The sequence below is a fragment of the Heliangelus exortis genome, chromosome 8 (assembly GCF_036169615.1).
Source record: "Heliangelus exortis chromosome 8, bHelExo1.hap1, whole genome shotgun sequence".
Lineage (NCBI taxonomy): Eukaryota > Metazoa > Chordata > Aves > Apodiformes > Trochilidae > Heliangelus > Heliangelus exortis.
The window spans coordinates 3,723,113-3,740,728 of record NC_092429.1 but is presented as its reverse complement, the minus strand read 5'-3'; the positions used below and the strand labels follow the sequence as shown (position 1 = coordinate 3,740,728).

Below are 17,616 nucleotides of genomic sequence, written 5' to 3'. Positions count from 1 at the left end.
CAGCCTGAGGGGGAAGAAAGTGAAGGGCCGCGGCTGAGGGAGGCGGGAGCCCGCCCAGGCCCTGAGTTCTGCTGCTCCTCCGGGCTGCCCCGCTCGCTGAGGGGGTGGGAGCGCTTCGAGGGGGCCTCAGGGCTTCGGGGTAGATGGAAAAGACCCCCGGCGATTCGCCTTTCCTGGGTGGGTGCTGCTGCTGAGGCCGCGGCGGTTTGCGAGCTGCCGGCCGTGAGCCCGGGCCCGTTCCGGTGTTCCCGGGCTGACCAAAAAGCGATGGTAATTCGGGGCATGGTGCTGCAGGTATCGGGTTTTGTAGCCTCTCTCTGTGTACTCTCAAGCGTGCCGTCATGTCTCGTCATTCATCTGGAAGATGACAGCAGCAGGGTGTTGCTCGGGTTGTGTTGTAACGTGTCGGGGTTTTATTGCCATACGTTGTTAAATCGGTGTTCCGTTTCACGAGGAGTATTTCTGTCCTTTCATGGTAATCGGGAGTCTCATCATGTACTGAAGTGTGAAGAACTGTGGGGCTTGATTATCGTTTTATAGAAAATGACCACAGAAAACCTTCAGCCCGCTCAAGAAGGCCCCTTTGTGTTGAGAGTTAATAATACAAATGTCTTGAACCAATAAACTGTGTTGCAAGCTTTTTATTCTGAACATTTCATCTTTGTGCTGGAATTGCTTTGGAAGTGAAACTAATAAACAGCAAATATGATTGTTTTCATGATAGCCATCGCAAACTGCAAAATCTAGAGAAATGGTATGATGAAAACCAGAGAGAAAAAGAATTGTTACAGGCTTGGGATCTATCAGTGCCTTGTCAGGAACTATAATATGGAAGTGAAGTAGCTAGAGGGTCTAGCCCAGTATTGAATGTCAGTTTAACACATATTAGTGTCCTGAAAACAGTAAGATTGGGTTAGCAAAGTTTTGGGCACACAATACTCCTCTGCTTGGTTTATACTAAGCCTCCTGATAGGATTTATGAGCAAGTTGGGAGTAGAACCATCCAACACCAGTAAATTTGCAGGGAGATGCCTTCTGATCTCCAGTTAGCTCAGAGCTGAATACTGTAATCAGCATAAACCAAGCTAATAGTGCATAACCCTCTGGAGAGCCAGAGCTGTTCAGATCTTTGCTACCCTGCTTCCCCCCTTGTAGTTATAGCTGTGGAATAAGTTGGTTCAGCTCACAAACACAACCCAGAGCAGACATGCATGACTGGACTGCATGGGAGGGCAAATCAATCTTTTTTGGCAGGTTTGCTTAAGCTAAACAAAACTGCTGTTATCTTCTCTGACATCTCTATCCTTGAGGATACAGGTGTCTCATTATTCCTAATAGATGGCATTTTAAAAATGTGATTTTACCAAACAATGTTTCAGTAAGCTATCCAGACAGGCTAATGTTCACAGATACATAAAAAGTTATTTTCTATCTTTTTTTAAGTCTTGATTTATAGTAGAGGAAGTCATACAGAGTGTGTAATAAGGCTTGTGCTTTTAAAATAGAGTCCAAGTATGAGATTCATGCAAAAAGCAAAAGATCTAATCAATTCTTAGAAGCTGAACGTTGTCTTTAAGATCCTTTTTCCCCATAGCCTCCTTTGATTGCTAACTTAATTCTGCCAGCACTAACAGTGGTCAATCATACTGGCTGACAGCACTATCCAAATTGCCTTAAGAAAATTCTGTTTTTAAAATTGCAAGATTTTGCTTTACATCTTCATTTTGTTATTAACATTTTCTTTTTCAGAAACGTTACAATTTGAGCCTGGCTTTCTGTTTCATTAAACTCTGCTACTTGCAACGGGGTCTTTTTGAGACTATCAGCAGCCAGTAAATTTGCTTTTTCTCCTTGTGACCAGTTTACAAGGGAATTTACAGCATTAAAATGCCCAGCCTTGCATGCACAGTGCAGGGGAGTCTCCTTGCTGCTGTCTAAGGCATTGATGGCTGCCCCAGAGCTCAGGAGTAGATTTATCAAGTGACTGTGCCCATATTCTGAAGCAATGTGCAGTGGGGTCTTTCTCCAAACGTTTCGGTCGTCGATATTTTTGTATTTCCCTGATGTCAGAAGAATTTTTACCATTTCTATGTCTCCTTTGCTGGCTGCATAGTGCATCGGAGTACATCCATCCATGTCCTTGGCTCCCAATCTTCCTTTTTTGGCTAAGAGAGCTTTCACGATACTGAGGTGTCCTCTCCCAGCTGCAGCATGCAGGGGAGTCTTTTTCTCCTTGTCTTGTGCGTTGGGGTCAGCATTAGCACTCAGAAGCAGTTCCACCATTGTTTTGTCTCCCCTCTCAGCAGCAAAATGTAAAGGTGATTTTGCCTGCTTATCCTTAACATTAGCATTGGCCTTGTGGTGCAGCAGCTGCTGGGCAACATCAATGTTGCCTCTTTGACTTGCAATGTGCAGGGGAGTAGCAAATTCTTTAGTGACAGCATTAACTTTGGCCCCAGCATTAACCAAAGGTCCAACTAATGCTCCTTTGTTATGAAGGGCAGCAACATGGAGAGGGGTTTCACCAGCTTGGTTCACAAGGTTAACTTCCAACCCTTTGCAGAGAAGCAGATTTGCAATGGAAGCAGCCCCAGCCTGAACTGCCAAGTGCAAAGCTGTGTCTGAACCAGGAGTCTTTATCCCAAAGTTTGCTCCCTTTTCCATTAGAACTTTTGCTGACTCAGCCTTGCCTGTTTCACAAGCCAGGAGCAGAGGAGTGTACAGTGTTGCATTGTAGGCGTTTATATCTGCACCTCTGTCGATTAAAGCTGCAACAATATCGTGCAGATTTCCCTGTACAGCTCTAAAAAGAGCTGGCTCCATTATGTCAGGTGGCAAATCTTTAGAATATTCTAGGAGTATTTTGAAGATGGATGGGTGGTTGCTGTTGAAGGCACTTTCCACCATGTTGGATTCAACTCTGGCTCCAGCTTCTAGCAGTACTTTTGCAGTATTTTCAGACCCCTGAGAAACAGCATAACTGAGACCAGTCTGTCCTCTCTCATCCTTTCCATCAATGGAGGCACCAGCCTCTAGCAGCATTTTTGCCAGACTGCTCTCATCTTTAAGAGCTGCCATGTGCAAGAAGTTGTGCTGGTTTCTGTACCTGTCTGCCTCTTCTTTCAGGAGCATCTTCAGTATGTGACTGTGGTTATTCTGTGCAGACAAATGGAGAGGTGTCTTGCCTTCCATATCCAAACTGTACATATAAGCCCCACATTGGAGAAGCACTTTCACTGCCTCACCATGGCCTCTCTCAGCAGCCCTGTGCAGTGGGGTTCTTCCTTTCTTGTCCTTCACATCCATCTTGGCACCTTTGCTGATCAAGTATTCCATTATTGGTAGATGTCCATTAGCAGCTGCAACATGCAGAAGTGTTTCACTTGAAGAATTCTGTGCATTAACATCACTATCTTTCAGTGTTTTCTCTAACCCAGAAAGACAGCCTTTAGCAACTGCATCGAAGATGTCGACGTCAGCGTGGTCTTTTCTAGGTTTTGCTGCCCCTGAAACTTGAGGTTTTCTTCTTTTCTTCTGAATTTTTTCTTGTTTTTTTTTCCTCGGACTCTCTTTTTTTCCCTGGTGCCTTTCACTGCTATTTTCAAACCAAACCTTGTCTTTTTCAAGCAAATATCCTACCAGCTGTCTTCTAGCATCTCCAATGCTTTCATTTACATCACTGACATATTTTCTCATCTTGCTGTAAAGTCTGGGCTCCACTTGCTTTAAACATGGATAAAAAAACAGCCTGCAGGCTCGTTCACCTTGAGCAATCAGAATGTCTAAAACGCGAGCGTTCTTTTCTGTTCGTGTCCTGTAGAAACTCACCACAACCTTTTTTTCTGGGGTAAAAATACCATTTTCTATCAGACAGTTCAAAAGGTGGTCTGGGTCATTTATGCCTTCAACTAACTCTTCTTTTTTTGTCCTTAGGACTTCAATTGCATATGGGTTTGTGAACAGGCTAGATGAATGCATGATCATGTTGCTAGTCAGAAAGTGAATTGAGCTGTTGTTTGATGCTTGAAGTTAAATATGAAATAGCAAAATAGGCTCACATAGATTCACACATTCTTTTCATACAACTATGAACCAACAAGTGTTGTAGTTCAGTGATAAATCTTTAAAAAAATGAGAAAGAAACGAAAAATCCCTCACCTTTGGTTTTCTACTTGTTGGAAGTCCTTTGATCTTCTCTGTTCTTCCTTAGCAACAACAGAAGTTTAACAGCAAAACAAAGATCTGTGATATGTAACAATATTCCACTTGAAAGGTATATTCCAGATTTTTTACACATAATCAGGGAGAGAAAAATTCCTTTTGTGAGCCTGATATTTGAATAGATAATCTTTGTTTATTGAGATCCCTTGTCCTTTTGGCCGAGCTGTTTTTCATAGGTGCCTAAATGACCTGTCTATTAAGCATGACAAAAGAAAATTCACAGCATAGTTACTGTTGCCCCGATTACATACCTTGTATGATCTTAAATGAAAGAGCACACATTACCAGCTACGTAGGAGAAAGCCCTATAATATAATGAAATAAAAACATAAAGACCTAGATAAAAATAAACTATATAAGCAGCTAGTTATAAAAGTGATCCAGCCTTTCTAATATGAGTTACAACTTCAATCTATGAGGTATGTTTAACTTAAAGGCTATTTAGCTTGTCATTCCTGCTGTAACCTGGAGTCTGTCTGGAACTAAACTCATTTACATGAGGTGGATCAAGGCATGTGACTCAGTATGCAGCATTTAAAGTATAATTCAGTGGAGCTCCAAACCTGTGAATATGTATAGTCTTCAGTATGGGTGTAGGAACTTTGAATCTAGCTGTAATTAATTTAACTTATTGGTGTTAAAATTCTTCATGGGGAGAAGGAAATAAAATGGTAATCATCTATGCATTTTGAAACCAACTCAGAAATTGATTTTACAGAGTTCTGTAAGAGCTAGAAATAAAATCAGATGAAAAGCTGAAATCCTGACCTTAGTTAAGCAAATGGGAGATTTTGCCATCTGTTTCTTAGTTCAGTGCCCTTTCTGTTGAGTCTTGCTGCCTTTGCACCCATTTTCTTTAATAGTATGTACAATGTGGCTGATAAGATTTTTTTTTTCTGTTGACTAGTTTTATAAGTAAGATTGCAAAGCTTATTCTAGTAAGATTTATTTGAAGAATTAGCTGGGAAAGGCAAGAGTTTAATATATATTTTGAAAGCCAGCCAGTTACCAAGTCAGCAAACTTGACAGCCAATTTAAGAGCCCAGTAATTCCTCTGAAATGCAAAGAAGGGCACTACACCAAGAGCAGCAAAAGGTTTTTCATTTACTTAGGGGTTGTTAACACATAACATGGAAAGCTATGGTTTATTGTACAGAATCTGAAGGGCTGAATTATGTTCCCAAATCTGCTAATGACTCTGTGATCTGCAAATTATTTAGTCTTCAGATTTGACTTAACAAAATACTGAAGATCTATTTGTGTCCTGACTAAATCAATATTCCTTGCTTAAAATTTGATGAAGTGGGATCTTTGTGTCATTATTACTATTATTATTCCCATGCAAAATAGAGGTAGAATTGTTTGATTACCTTTGCAGGAAAGTTTTGAGTTCTGGCAATGGAAAATATTGAGTGCTGACAAGTATAGTACAGAGAGCACAAGAATTTTTGGAACTCCTGAAAGATTAAAGAGCAGAAGTTGTGATATTCTTTAAGAATCTTTAGTATGACACTGGTTTCCTAGTGTTCTGAATTTTTATTAGTAAACAGTACAGATGAGAGGTTGCAGTACTCCTAACTGGCCTTAAGGAGGAACATTTGAACAATATATGCAAGCAGCATCTCTTTCAGAGCCTCTGTGGGACTTTATTTTGGAAAAATAATATCCAGCAAATTACCAGATGCAAATTACAGTCTTCAAAATATAATTATGTATTTTTTTAAAAATGTGCTTTATTGTAAGTACGTGACTTAGGAGGAAATTCTGTCTTAAAACAAGAATCACATTTGACAGGAAACTTTTGGATGCTTGTTGCATGGATTAATTTTTAGAAATTACATTTTTTTAGCTTTTATTTTTTAATTAGTATTTTAACTATTTTTGGAATTAAGCCTTTGTTCCAACAATGACTTTACAAAAAATTTTAAAAACCAAACATTTGAGGAGAGACTCAGAATTGTCAATTTGAAACTTTTTGTTTATATCTTTAAAACTTATTAACTCTATGTTTGTCATATAAATGTTTTAAAGAAGGAAAAAATACTAAAGTTTCACACCTCTTCTCCTTTAATTAAGTGTATGCGACCACAAACACGTGGGATTACCAGGAAGCTCTTCATTAAAGAGAAGAATGGCAACATTTAGTGTTACTAAAGATCTAAGGAAAGAAATGAGCTGGAAGAGGAAGAGGCAGATCTTTGGCCTTCTTTGTTATCTTTAAATTTATTTGTTGTCAGCAGGGCATAAGGTGTTTTTTTTTTTTTTTCTTGCCAAGTATTTTATAGGCGTCTTTATTCAGCACCATGCATCCAAGTTGGCACTGTTCTTATTAGGTTATTTTGAAAAGAAAATGATGGGGTTTGCTTCTGTCTTCTTTGTCAGATAGAATGTAGGGCTCTTCTTGTTCAGCAGTATGGATATAAAGCAGTAGTATACAGCAGATCTTATGGTTTACTTTAGATGGAGATACTAAAAATTCAGAATGGTACCAGTGTAGGTTCCACTTCAGTAGTGTTATCAGAGAAACTTCACATTGTAGGTGTGCTGATTATATTTTAATTCAGTGTGTTGTTAAGAAGCCTGTAGTGAGTAGATTGTCATGACACAGAAATCCTGAAAATCCTCAGATAGAGCACGGAACTCTAATATAATTGTTAAATACAGAAGTAAGAACGTGTTTCTAAGATAACCTCAATTCACCTCTCTCTATGTATATTCAGCACTGACTTGGTGGGAGGAAATCAGCTGAAAACGTGGTAGATTTAGAGCAGGCCTTAAAAAGGTGATGCCACTGACAGGGAAAGTCTCTGTTTTGGCCTCTGCTGAAGAGGTGTCCATGTAGGAAGCATCTGCTCACTGCTTTAACCCAGCTGTAGCTGCTTTGAGAAAGGAGACTTGAGCCAGTTTTCTCACATGCAATCTTAGATTTGCTACTAACTTGTGTCCTTGGGCAAATCACTTATCTCTGTGCTCTGTTTACACAAGCATTAAAAAAAGAATTTTTTTTCTACCTCACAGACATGTCCTGAGTGTTTATTAATGTTGGTGCAGTGCTTTGAAGTTATAGAGTGCTTTGAAGTTTTTGTCCTTTGAAGTATGGGGTGTTTTTTTTTTTTGACTTCTCAAAGATGAACATTTATTTCTTAAATTAACACGTGCCTGTGTTTTCCAGCTTAGTTTGGGTTGCCATGTCATCATTGAATAGACATTTAATTTTCTTTATTTTAATTTCTCAAAGATGAAAGCAACCCAAACTACACCTTGGGTATTGCTAAATGACCATGTGAGGTGAGGTGGCCCTGAGAGCGAGGAACCTGCAGAGGTCACCAGTTCTCCACCGAGGCTTTCCCCCTCTGTGCTGTGCCTGCAGCTCTGGGGACTGTCCTGCTGAGCCGGCATGTGATGCAACTGAATGACTTCCAGTAACTCCTTATGTTCTCCAGGGCATTTTCTTGATAAAATTGAGAGAAAGCCAAACATTAATAACAGGCTTTCACTCACCCTGGTATTTTTTATGTTTCCCGACGTGTACTTCAATTTCATTTACTCCAATTGTTTGCTGTAATGCCAGTTGTTCATTGGGAGCATATCTTGCTGCAGAGGACTAGTCTGTGAGAGATAATAAACCAACATCATTATCCAGGCATCATGAGGGATGGAGAAATAAGTCTGGGTAATCATTGCATTCTGATTAATAGACATGGCTCAGGAATAAAGCTTTGTTTTGAATAATCAGAAATCTAAGTGTGGCCAGGCTGGTTGTAGTTAAACTCAGTTTAGGCATAGCTAGACAGAGGAACTTCAGTGTTAGAAATGTTCACAATGATGATTAGAGTGTCCTTGAATTATTATAATACTGGAAGAGAAGCTGACTAGTCAAGGAGTCTGCAAGAGAGGCAAAACCTTGTGCTCTAGTTTTGCCTAAAGATTAAGTGCAGTACATTAGGGAAGTCAAAAGGGGAGCTCTGTGTCTGGTTGTTGTCATATTTTGGTAGGGAATAGGCTTGGGGTGTTCCTGGCACTGAGAAATCTCTGCTCTAGCTGGTGTTTGAGTATGAGGTGTTCCCTAAAGCAGTGCTGTGCTCTGGGTGATGCTGGCACACAGGGAACATGCAAATCACCAGGGGCCTGAGCAGGGGCTGCTGGAGGGAAGGAAAAGCTGCTCCAGTCTCATGTTTTGCATCTCAGACAAGCCCACCAGCCTCCCATCTTATCCTCTCCACAGCCTATGTGTTGGCAGGGCCCAACCAACCCTGCAGAACCCTCTGACAGGTCCTGTACTTGAAAGAGGTACCTTGCAGAAGGCTTTGCCCACTATCTATGGATGCTTTCAAAACACTAAGTAACAATACAACAGCTGATATAATAACTCAGGTATTTTATCTATTTCCAGTCCAAGTCACGATGTTATCCCAACACTGGAGTACTATTTCCTCAAGCATAAACAAATGACAATTGTGTTAAGCACTGCACCCGTACAATGCAAAATGTTCTTTTTGCTGAAGAATGGTGTGTACTTTTATGAAGTTCCTAGCCTGGGGTAGTTGTAAATGGACAATACACATCTGCAGAGTGCCACTGATGGCTGTAAGTGGTGACAGACCAGGCTGGCTGGATCAAACAGTAAAAATGTGGCTTATTGTACATAACTCAGCCAAAGTGAGGATTAGGGTTGTTTTTCAGTTTACCATAAACATAGTGAAGTATAAGAAGAGTGATCAAACTACTTAAAAACCAATTTCTGCTGTTCTGTTTTTTGGTTTGTTTTTTTTTAATAATTACATTTAAGTGTTTTTCCAAACTTCTTCATGGAATTACTTGCCAGGCAGTTTCTTGAGAAGCAATATAGTGGCAGTAGAAGGAAAAAATAGCTTTCTTATTTGGCTTCACAGAGCTAAGGAAAAGCAATGTTCTTGATTCAGAACAAAATAAACAAAAGTTGTTTTGAAACAAATAGAAAACTGTTAGTAACGATATGATTAAATATATAATTATTGTAATTTTTTCATAGCACTAAATAAAAAAAAAGTGTTTTAAGTGATAAGTATTGCTAGTTACATTTCTGTACATATTTATTCTGCAGAAGTCTTTACTGTCATAAGCTTAATTTTAATTTAGGAACTAATTTGCCTGTTACTTTATTGACTAAATCCATGTGAACACTAGCACTGATTTTACCATTGAGGAGATACCATTTTCCAATTCATTGGCTTCAGGTTTTATCAGGGTCATGATTTCTATAATAATTCTCATTTTAGAAGATTCAGTGTGTCCTTTTAGACCACTTATGGCCAAACACTGGCCCTCATGTCATTAGCATAAAATGTAATTGATGTAAAAGTATTGAGTTACTAAATGCTGAGGCAGCTTTGAGGATCAGCAAAACCAAATAGAGAGAGGGCCAGGTTTGTTCTCCAAAATGGGGAGATTTTTTTTTCCATTTTAAACCAAACAAGCCTTTGTGGTTTTGAGTCAGAAACATACACTCTGTTAGTGAGGTCTTAGAGAAGGAAATACTTTATACAGTCTAATCTTAACTGTTGAAGACTGTGATCCTCATTACATCCCCTGTACTCATTACTCCCAGAAGGTGAATGCAGTGGTGAGAAGAGATCTCCCAACAAAGCCTTTTAGACAAATTTGCTCTGTAGATGTAATTTGTGGAGAACTGTTCTGAATTTACACCAGTACACAAGCAGAATATTCTTACTGATTATAAAATGCTGTAGATATGAATAGAGATTAATGTGACTCTGAAAGGAAATAATGTGTTGCCACATCATAAGCCAGTTTTAATTGCTGTTATTTATTAAGTTATTACAGTTAGATGTCAAGCATGAGACACAGTAGAGACATTTATCTAAACAATGTCCTGCTAATGAAGTCTCCATGCAGACTTTGAAATGTTGCCCTGTCTGAGGAATCCATTTACAATGAAACTTATATGAATTTTATTTATTATGTCAAAAGATTTTTCAAATCTATTTATTTTAGTTCCACAGCTTTTCAATTTTTTTTCTGAGCTTGAAACTCATGTAAAACTCAATTCAGTATGGAAAACGGTGTCAATATTTTTGTCCTGTTAAGAAAAGTTATGTTATAATTACTCTGTAAAAAATGCAGTTTGTCTTCTGAGCTAATGATGATACTTCAGTTACTTCCTTGCTTCCAAGTTTTTCAATAGTTTTGTTCACTGCAGTATGGAAAAGCAAGGCAACTCAGGATTAAGAAAGATTGCCTGACAGTGCTGCTCTAGCTTGTCTTTGTCACTTTTTCTTTGTCTAGAATTTTGTACTTAGAGAGGAATTGAGTTGATTCTGGTTATTTCATATTAAATGACTAAAATATAGCTTTCATTTAAATTTTACTTCTGTAACTACTCAGTTATCTATTTCAAGTTCATCTTCCCTAAGTCTCCCTAGCTACAACCCTTTCCTAGTCTTTAGACAACTTAGAGAACTCAAGGGGCTTGCTTGTAACCACATAAAAATATTATATTTTTTCCTTCCATGTTATAAAAAAGATATGGAAGCATTTAATTAATTTCTTTTTTCTTCTGGTTACTTTTATTATAATTCATTTGTACTCTGTCTTGATCAACTAGTTGAAGTCATCTTGGATTTTTACTTGCATTCAGTTTTGTTTACTGTACATAAAAATGCATTTTAAATTTCCTAGGACTTCAGTGCTGGAAATTCATAGGCAAGTAATTAATGCTTTCATATCAGTGCTTTAATCTGGTCACTATTTTTTCACTTGGTGTGTACCTTTTGTTCAGTTTCACAGTAATTCTCATTGCCAGAGGTTTTTTTGAGGCATATAGAGTTGACTCTTACACATTATCTTATCATCCCAGATCTGACAGCTTCTCATGTCTTCTGTTTGGATCCTCTGGCTTTGACTGACTCTTTTGGTTCTCCCAGAATGTATGAATGTCCTTGGGTGTCAGGATCTGGATTCCTGTACCTCACATTAATTTCAGCTCAGCAAAGTATATAATCATACTTGTAACTATAGAGAGCTGCCTGGAGTGTAAGTTTGACTCCACTTCCAGTCAAGCTTCAGTAAGAGATTAGCACCTCCAATTTTTTTCTGAATTATGTTTTAGCATTAAGGAATTGATTAATTAGGTCACTGAATCAGGACCTCCTGCCTGCTTCAGTCTGAGAGAAATACCCTTGTTGATTTGGATAGCTCCCTAAATCATAAAGTCCTGACAACTCCTCCAGATTCATGGTGTTTGCTTTCCTTGGCATATCCCAAAACATCCTTCTCTGTTCAGCTGCACCTGTGATATTCCAGCAGCTCTCTTTGTTCCCAAGCCATTATGTCTTCCTACTCAAATTTCCATTCAAAGAGTGATTCATGCAGCAGGGGAAAGGCATGACCCGGCTGCCCCCTCAGTTTCCATCGCTCTGCAAATCATGTGCAGTCTCATCTGAACCAGAGCTTTCATTTCAGACTTCTCTGTTCCCATTCCTGGAACAAATTCTTTTATTCCTTCATCCTGTAGTCTGCACTTCGAGGGGAGAAATGTTTGCTGCATCAATAGGCTTTAAAAAACCCAACCAACCAAACAAGCAAACAAAAAACACAAAAAATCACAGAAAAACCCCCAACCAAAAAACCTAGCTTTTGTCACAGGAGCAAGGAAAACACATCAGCATGGATTTTCTTTCCCCTAGGAATTAATTTTCTCACAGCATATGAACACATACTGTTGATACCTGTGCCATAGCTACTCCATGGACAAAGCACAAGCCTGACTCATTATACCAGCATCCTTTTTTTTTTTTTTTTTTTTTTTAATGATAGCTTTCATACTCTGAATGCTTGGTTCTGATGTCCAGCTGGAGGCAATTGCACACCTCCACCAACAGTCTTTACAAGAGCTGCGTGCTCTTCAGTCACTAATACTTCTGAGGTTTGTCCCTGGTTCTACTTTCCTCTTCATCCTTTGAATATTACCACCTTTTGCCTTTTTAAGTCCTCTCTTACACCTTATTCTTCTACCATCAATCCACTCGTTTAGAAGAATTCCGTGTTTTAGAAAGTTTTAAGGTTCGTTTTTGTTTTGTTCTTGGTTTTTTTCCCCTTGACTAAATAGCAGTTCTGGACTTACAAGACTCTTAGGGTTGAGCTGTGTTCCCTGACACTTCTGAGACTCCTGCCAGGTGATGTGGAAGATACTGAAGAGGCATCTGGATCTGTCTGTAGGGATATCTTCTGCCATTCTGGTTCCCAGTGAAGCAAACCCTTTGGCTCAGTGTGTGTAGCATAACAGTACACAGAATAGTAATGTGCCTGCTAGGGATTTTAGAAGACCCAGATAAAGAAAAGAGTAATGATTTTTAACAAGTACTTGTGCAGTGGATTAGCTACAATAAGTAAAGAGATGAGCCAGAGCATCAATATCCTTTTCCCTTTCTGTCACAAGATGTAGGGAAAGCTTAGTTTCAACTAAAAGCTAATACAGTGTCATGAAAATAGGATCAACATGACATTAAGAAAAGAAAGAAGGGATATTGTAGTGACAGCTCAAGCTATATTAGTACCTTCATGTTTAATTCAATAAAATATCACCATTTAAAATTTCTCTGAAGCAGACAGAGCTTGCAATAGAATTTAGAGCAAACCTAATAGAGACTATTCATGACCATGACATGCTTTCTAGAAATACTGGCAAATTTAACTTAATTGTAGCAGATTATGTGTCAAATCTTCACTTTTCCATATTGTTTTTATTTGGTACCTGTATTGATTTATTTTTGAATCTTTTAAACCCAAAACTATTAAACTATTAAACTATTTTTTTTACACTCTGTAGGGTTTTTGTTAGATGATTTCACAGTGGGTTGCATTAATATTATCCAGATGTAATTTTCAGTTTTGCACGGATTGGCACCAGAACCACCAGGGTGGTAGTTTGTTCCCCCTTCCCCTCTTTTACTCATTGGCATAATGTCCATGCAACAAAGCTTTTCAAAAATAAGGAAGGAAAAGGCCTTCCTGTACAAGCTTCCTGTGAATCCCATCCAAATATAAAAGACTTGTGTAAAAGCTTGGCAGGCAATCCCAGCATATGCCACTTAGTGACTTCCTTATTTTATGCTACCATGCCACGTACAGCAAATGAATCTGAAAATCAGAGTGATTTCCATTCATTTTCAAATAAGAAATTTTAAATGGTAAATTTCCTATCTGTGTATAACACCCACGTTTTCAATTAAAAGTTTTGAATGCTGACAGCATTAGTCATAGGAAATCCTGTATGAACATCCAGCACTTAAGTTGGACCTTCCCCTAAATCACACCATAGAAGGAATCTACAGGAAAACATTCTGTTACTCTTAAATACTGCATTAATTTTTAACACTTTACATGCCATTGCATCTGGTATTACGGTGCTTTTTTTCAGTGATGAAATTTTCTGTATTTTAACAGCATACCAGTACCATTCTATATGTAAATATATACACCTTCCCCCATGAACAACAGTCTTCAGTGTATGCTCTTTAGGAGACAATTAATTTGAAGGAAAAATACTGTTTTAAAATATTATAATGGATATAAGGGAATTGGGTCCTTCTAATAGTGGGATCTGGAATTTATAGTTGCATATAAGTGGTTAATTCTCATACCAATACACCACATGAAATACTGTATACATTGTAAGTGTTTTAAAATATTTGGTTAAAAAAAAAATGGTGTTCACAGAAACACAGAGCTTTGCTAAGCAGGCTTTGCAATGTGCAGTTCTGCTGGTGAGCCCATTGCCTTCCTCACCCTTCTGCCCCTTCCCCTGCCAGAGAGGGGGCAGCAGGCTGGGGGATGCTGAGCCCACCCACAGCCCAGGGTGCTGGCACAGGGCACTGCCATCCATCTGTGACCTCATGGGGAGGGAAGCAGAGAGAGCTGCCACCCATCCTCTCCTGCATCCCCTCAGAATGGTGGGCATCACTGGCAAGTGACATTATAACCTGTGGAGCAATGGGTGGAGGCAAACTTTTAGAGTTAGTTGTGTCAGCTTAGGTTCATTCTCTGTTCCTGAGACACAGCTTGGGTAAAAATGAGGGAAACCAGCAAGTTACCCCTGACAGCAGCCCCCATGCACCTCAGGTCCTGTGGTTCTGCTCTGTGTGCAGTGGGACTCCCCCTGTGCTCAGAGGATTTACTGGACATGAAGTTCAGTGTCAGCAGTTTGTTACTGCCTTGAAGAAAAGACTCATACCATGGTGCTGAGAGGGCAAATGTGTTAACATTCACGTGCTAATTAGCAGCTTCAAACAAACTGTGTAGCTCAGTAAAAAATGAAAAGCTGAAAAAGCCAACAGAACTTTGTAAATTAAACCATAACACAATCAAGGCATGAAAGTAATATATACACAGGATTATTTTGGTATTACATGGGTGAACCAGCTTTGATGGTCTCTTTGTCTTTGCTTAAAAGAAGCCATTCCACAATGGACATTGTATCTCTTTAAATTTTTTTTCCTAGTTATCATTGTCATTTAGTGGGAAAATCCCACACATGTTGAGTTACTGTGGAACAGCTGGCTTAAATTAAGGTTTCAGACTTAAGGAAGGAATCCCAGAGCATAAAGCATCAAATAATAGTTTAACTCAAGATTAGGATAAGGCTTGTGATGTTAGACATGGCAAGTATTTATTAGGCAAATTGAAAGAATCATAGGGTTTTATTAATATGGTGAATCACGGTACTGCAATTTTAGATCAAAATGCAGTGATGTTTAAACGTGGATTAAAATGGTTTAGTAAATGAATCAAGACATTTTAGTATACCATTGTTCATAGATGAGAGGCTTTAGACTATGAAAATGCTGATGAATTACAATAAAAGAAATCAAAAGCCATTAAAAATTCTCCGTATTTGAGAGCTCTACTTCTGTTCTGACTCTTGATTAATTTAAAGAGCCTTTCATATATTTTTGGAGCTTCAACACTATAGATAATAATTTGTGGTGGTATAGGCAAAAGTGTTAATTTTTAGTGGCTAAATGGAGACTTTCTGTTTGTTTTCAAACTATACTTGTAAAACTTTGTAATTAATTAAAAAACTCAGACACATTGTGTTACAGGGTTGTTTAAATGAAAGTATAGATTTCCACGAAGCCAGTTTTATTCTGAAGATCCAAACCAGAGGGAGGATTTAGGCCAAGATGCTGTTCTTTGGTTTGGGGCTTTTTGGTTTTGTTGTTTAAGCCAAAACCTGAACTGCCTGGAAAAAAGGAGAAATAAGTTCAGTAGTTCTCCTCCACACTGTAAATCTCTCTTGTGCTTCACACTGCCAGGAGCTACAGAAAATCACGTGTGGGACTCTGAAGTAGTAAAAATAAAGTTGAAAGTGGAATGTGAACTCAAATTCATTACTTATTGTGTTATTGTCTGATCTGATATCAGCTGAACTCCAGGAACACTGAGGATTCTGGTTTTATTTTTGTACATTAATTGCTAGGTCTTGCTTGTTCCTTTTTCTATACAGTTGTAAAAGACAAAGAGTTTTATTTCTTCTTAATGTCCCTAGGTCACTTCTGTCACCACAGAAGTTAGATCCCCCTAAAGAGGCAGGGAAATGGTGAGATTGCCAGTAGTGTGCATGGGCCTGCAACTTCTGTGCAGTGATGGGCAGTGTATTCCCCAAAGGGATAACATTACTTTTTCTTCTTAAATTGGGCTGTGGACATGTCAAAACACTTAGAACTGTATTTCAGAAGAGAATGGCATTAGAAAAGCTACAGACAATCAGGTGGCACTGTTCTTCAACCCAGCTGTGGGTGTTCCTAATAGATTTGCAATAGATTTGGGAATTGAGCTGTTTCCTCAGCTCAATCAAGAGTAACTTGATAAGTTAGGAGCTCATTACTTTGTTGCCTCTGTCACCAGCTTTGTCACTGTTACCCTTAGAGTTTGATTGGGACTGGAACTGGCTCTGCCAGTAGCAAATAGGTATCACAGGTATCACAGATCCCACCTGGGAGGGCATTTCATTAACCAGTTGCCACGTTCAACACACAGCACATAGCCATGGAAGCAACAATAATTAAGTTAAAAATCAAGCCCTTCTCGTGTTGCCAGTCTGGCCTTTCCTGTCCTGTGAAAAACACAGAAGCAATTTCTGCCCATAAGAATGATAATGCAGTGAACAGAGGGGGCCAAGGAAATAGCTTGAAACTAATTTTGGGTGTGGTAGTGTATTTTGTAAGTAAATTCAAAACAGACGTGGAAGCCAATATCAGGAACATTTGCAAGAAATTCCATTTATAAGGCTTTGAATGCTAACCTCACTGCCCTCTTAAATATTTTAAAATATATATGCATGCAGTTAGTCATCTAACAAAAACAGTTCCATAAGCAGGTACACTAAGGACTTGGAGTTCTCATTCAGGTTAATGGGTGCATGAAAAATGTTCACTGTGAAAGTCAAACCTCATTTTATAGTTTCGTCCATATGGGAAATTGAGCTTGTTTAACCAAAAGTGTGAATTCAAGTTAACTTAGTAAAACTGGTGTGAAATCTGCCTGGCCATTTTTGTAGTGTAATTTAAATTGGGAAGAAGGAATTTAAGAGTTCTGACTCAATCCGTGGTAATTTGAAGATTTCTGGTGAGCATTTCTTTCAGAAGATGCCACATCCCTGATGCTTCTACCTGCATTTATCTTCCACCTCCCTTACTGCCCCCCATCATTTCAGATGTTTGTAGGGCTGTGTGGTTAACAGAATAAAATAAACGATGCAGATTAAAATAAGTATCCTGCAATATTGGAAAAAAAGAAAAAAAAAGAAAAAAAAGGTAGTACCAGCACAAGTGAGGGAGTAGAAAAGAAGAGGCAAAGGAGAAGGGAAAAGGTGGCTGCTCAGACTGGCACCAACGTGAAAAAAATGCTTACACACATCAAAGCTGAGCTCCCTAAGGCCAGGAGTGGATCTGTCAGTGCTTGCCTGGCAGCAGCAGCCCTTGGAGCAGTAGTGGCCAACTGTTTACCTGCTGCAGTCCACAAACTGACATAGAAACTTAAACTGCTTTGTTGGTAGCTTCTTGAAACACCACAGCTTAAGCTACTTGAGGTCATGAGCAAGACCCCACATTATGTCAAAATAGGGAGACTGTAGATACGTGTGTAGCAGTTTCAAACAATCACTTTTAAAGAGCTAGAGCTAAGTAACTTCCTTATGAAAATAGAAGTTTAGTCTGAGGCTAAGCAAATTCCTGATAAGAAAAAAAAAAAGTCTCTTGGGACAAAATGTTTTGCCCTTGCTCGTTTTATTTCTTTTGCTCTGCTCTGGAAATTCTGACATCCCTGTTTCCCAAAATAGGAAGATACTCTGATTTAAAAATTCTTTTTCTTTCCAATATTTGTCAGTGGCCTGATTTC

General features: G+C 38.8%; 1 protein-coding gene and 1 long non-coding RNA gene across 5 annotated transcripts in view; one reads left to right on the top strand and one right to left on the bottom strand.

Moving 5' to 3' along the window:
- The window catches only part of LOC139798877 (uncharacterized), a 128,443-nt gene that overhangs the window by 168 nt on the left and 110,659 nt on the right, over positions 1-17,616 (top strand). The gene's annotated exons all lie outside the window — the stretch shown is intronic.
- LOC139798875 (CARD- and ANK-domain containing inflammasome adapter protein-like) lies at positions 627-4,448 on the bottom strand. The gene has a single exon (XM_071750026.1). It carries the CDS (start codon positions 3,982-3,984, stop codon positions 1,720-1,722), a length of 2,265 nt encoding a protein of 754 aa, XP_071606127.1. The 5' UTR covers positions 3,985-4,448; the 3' UTR covers positions 627-1,719.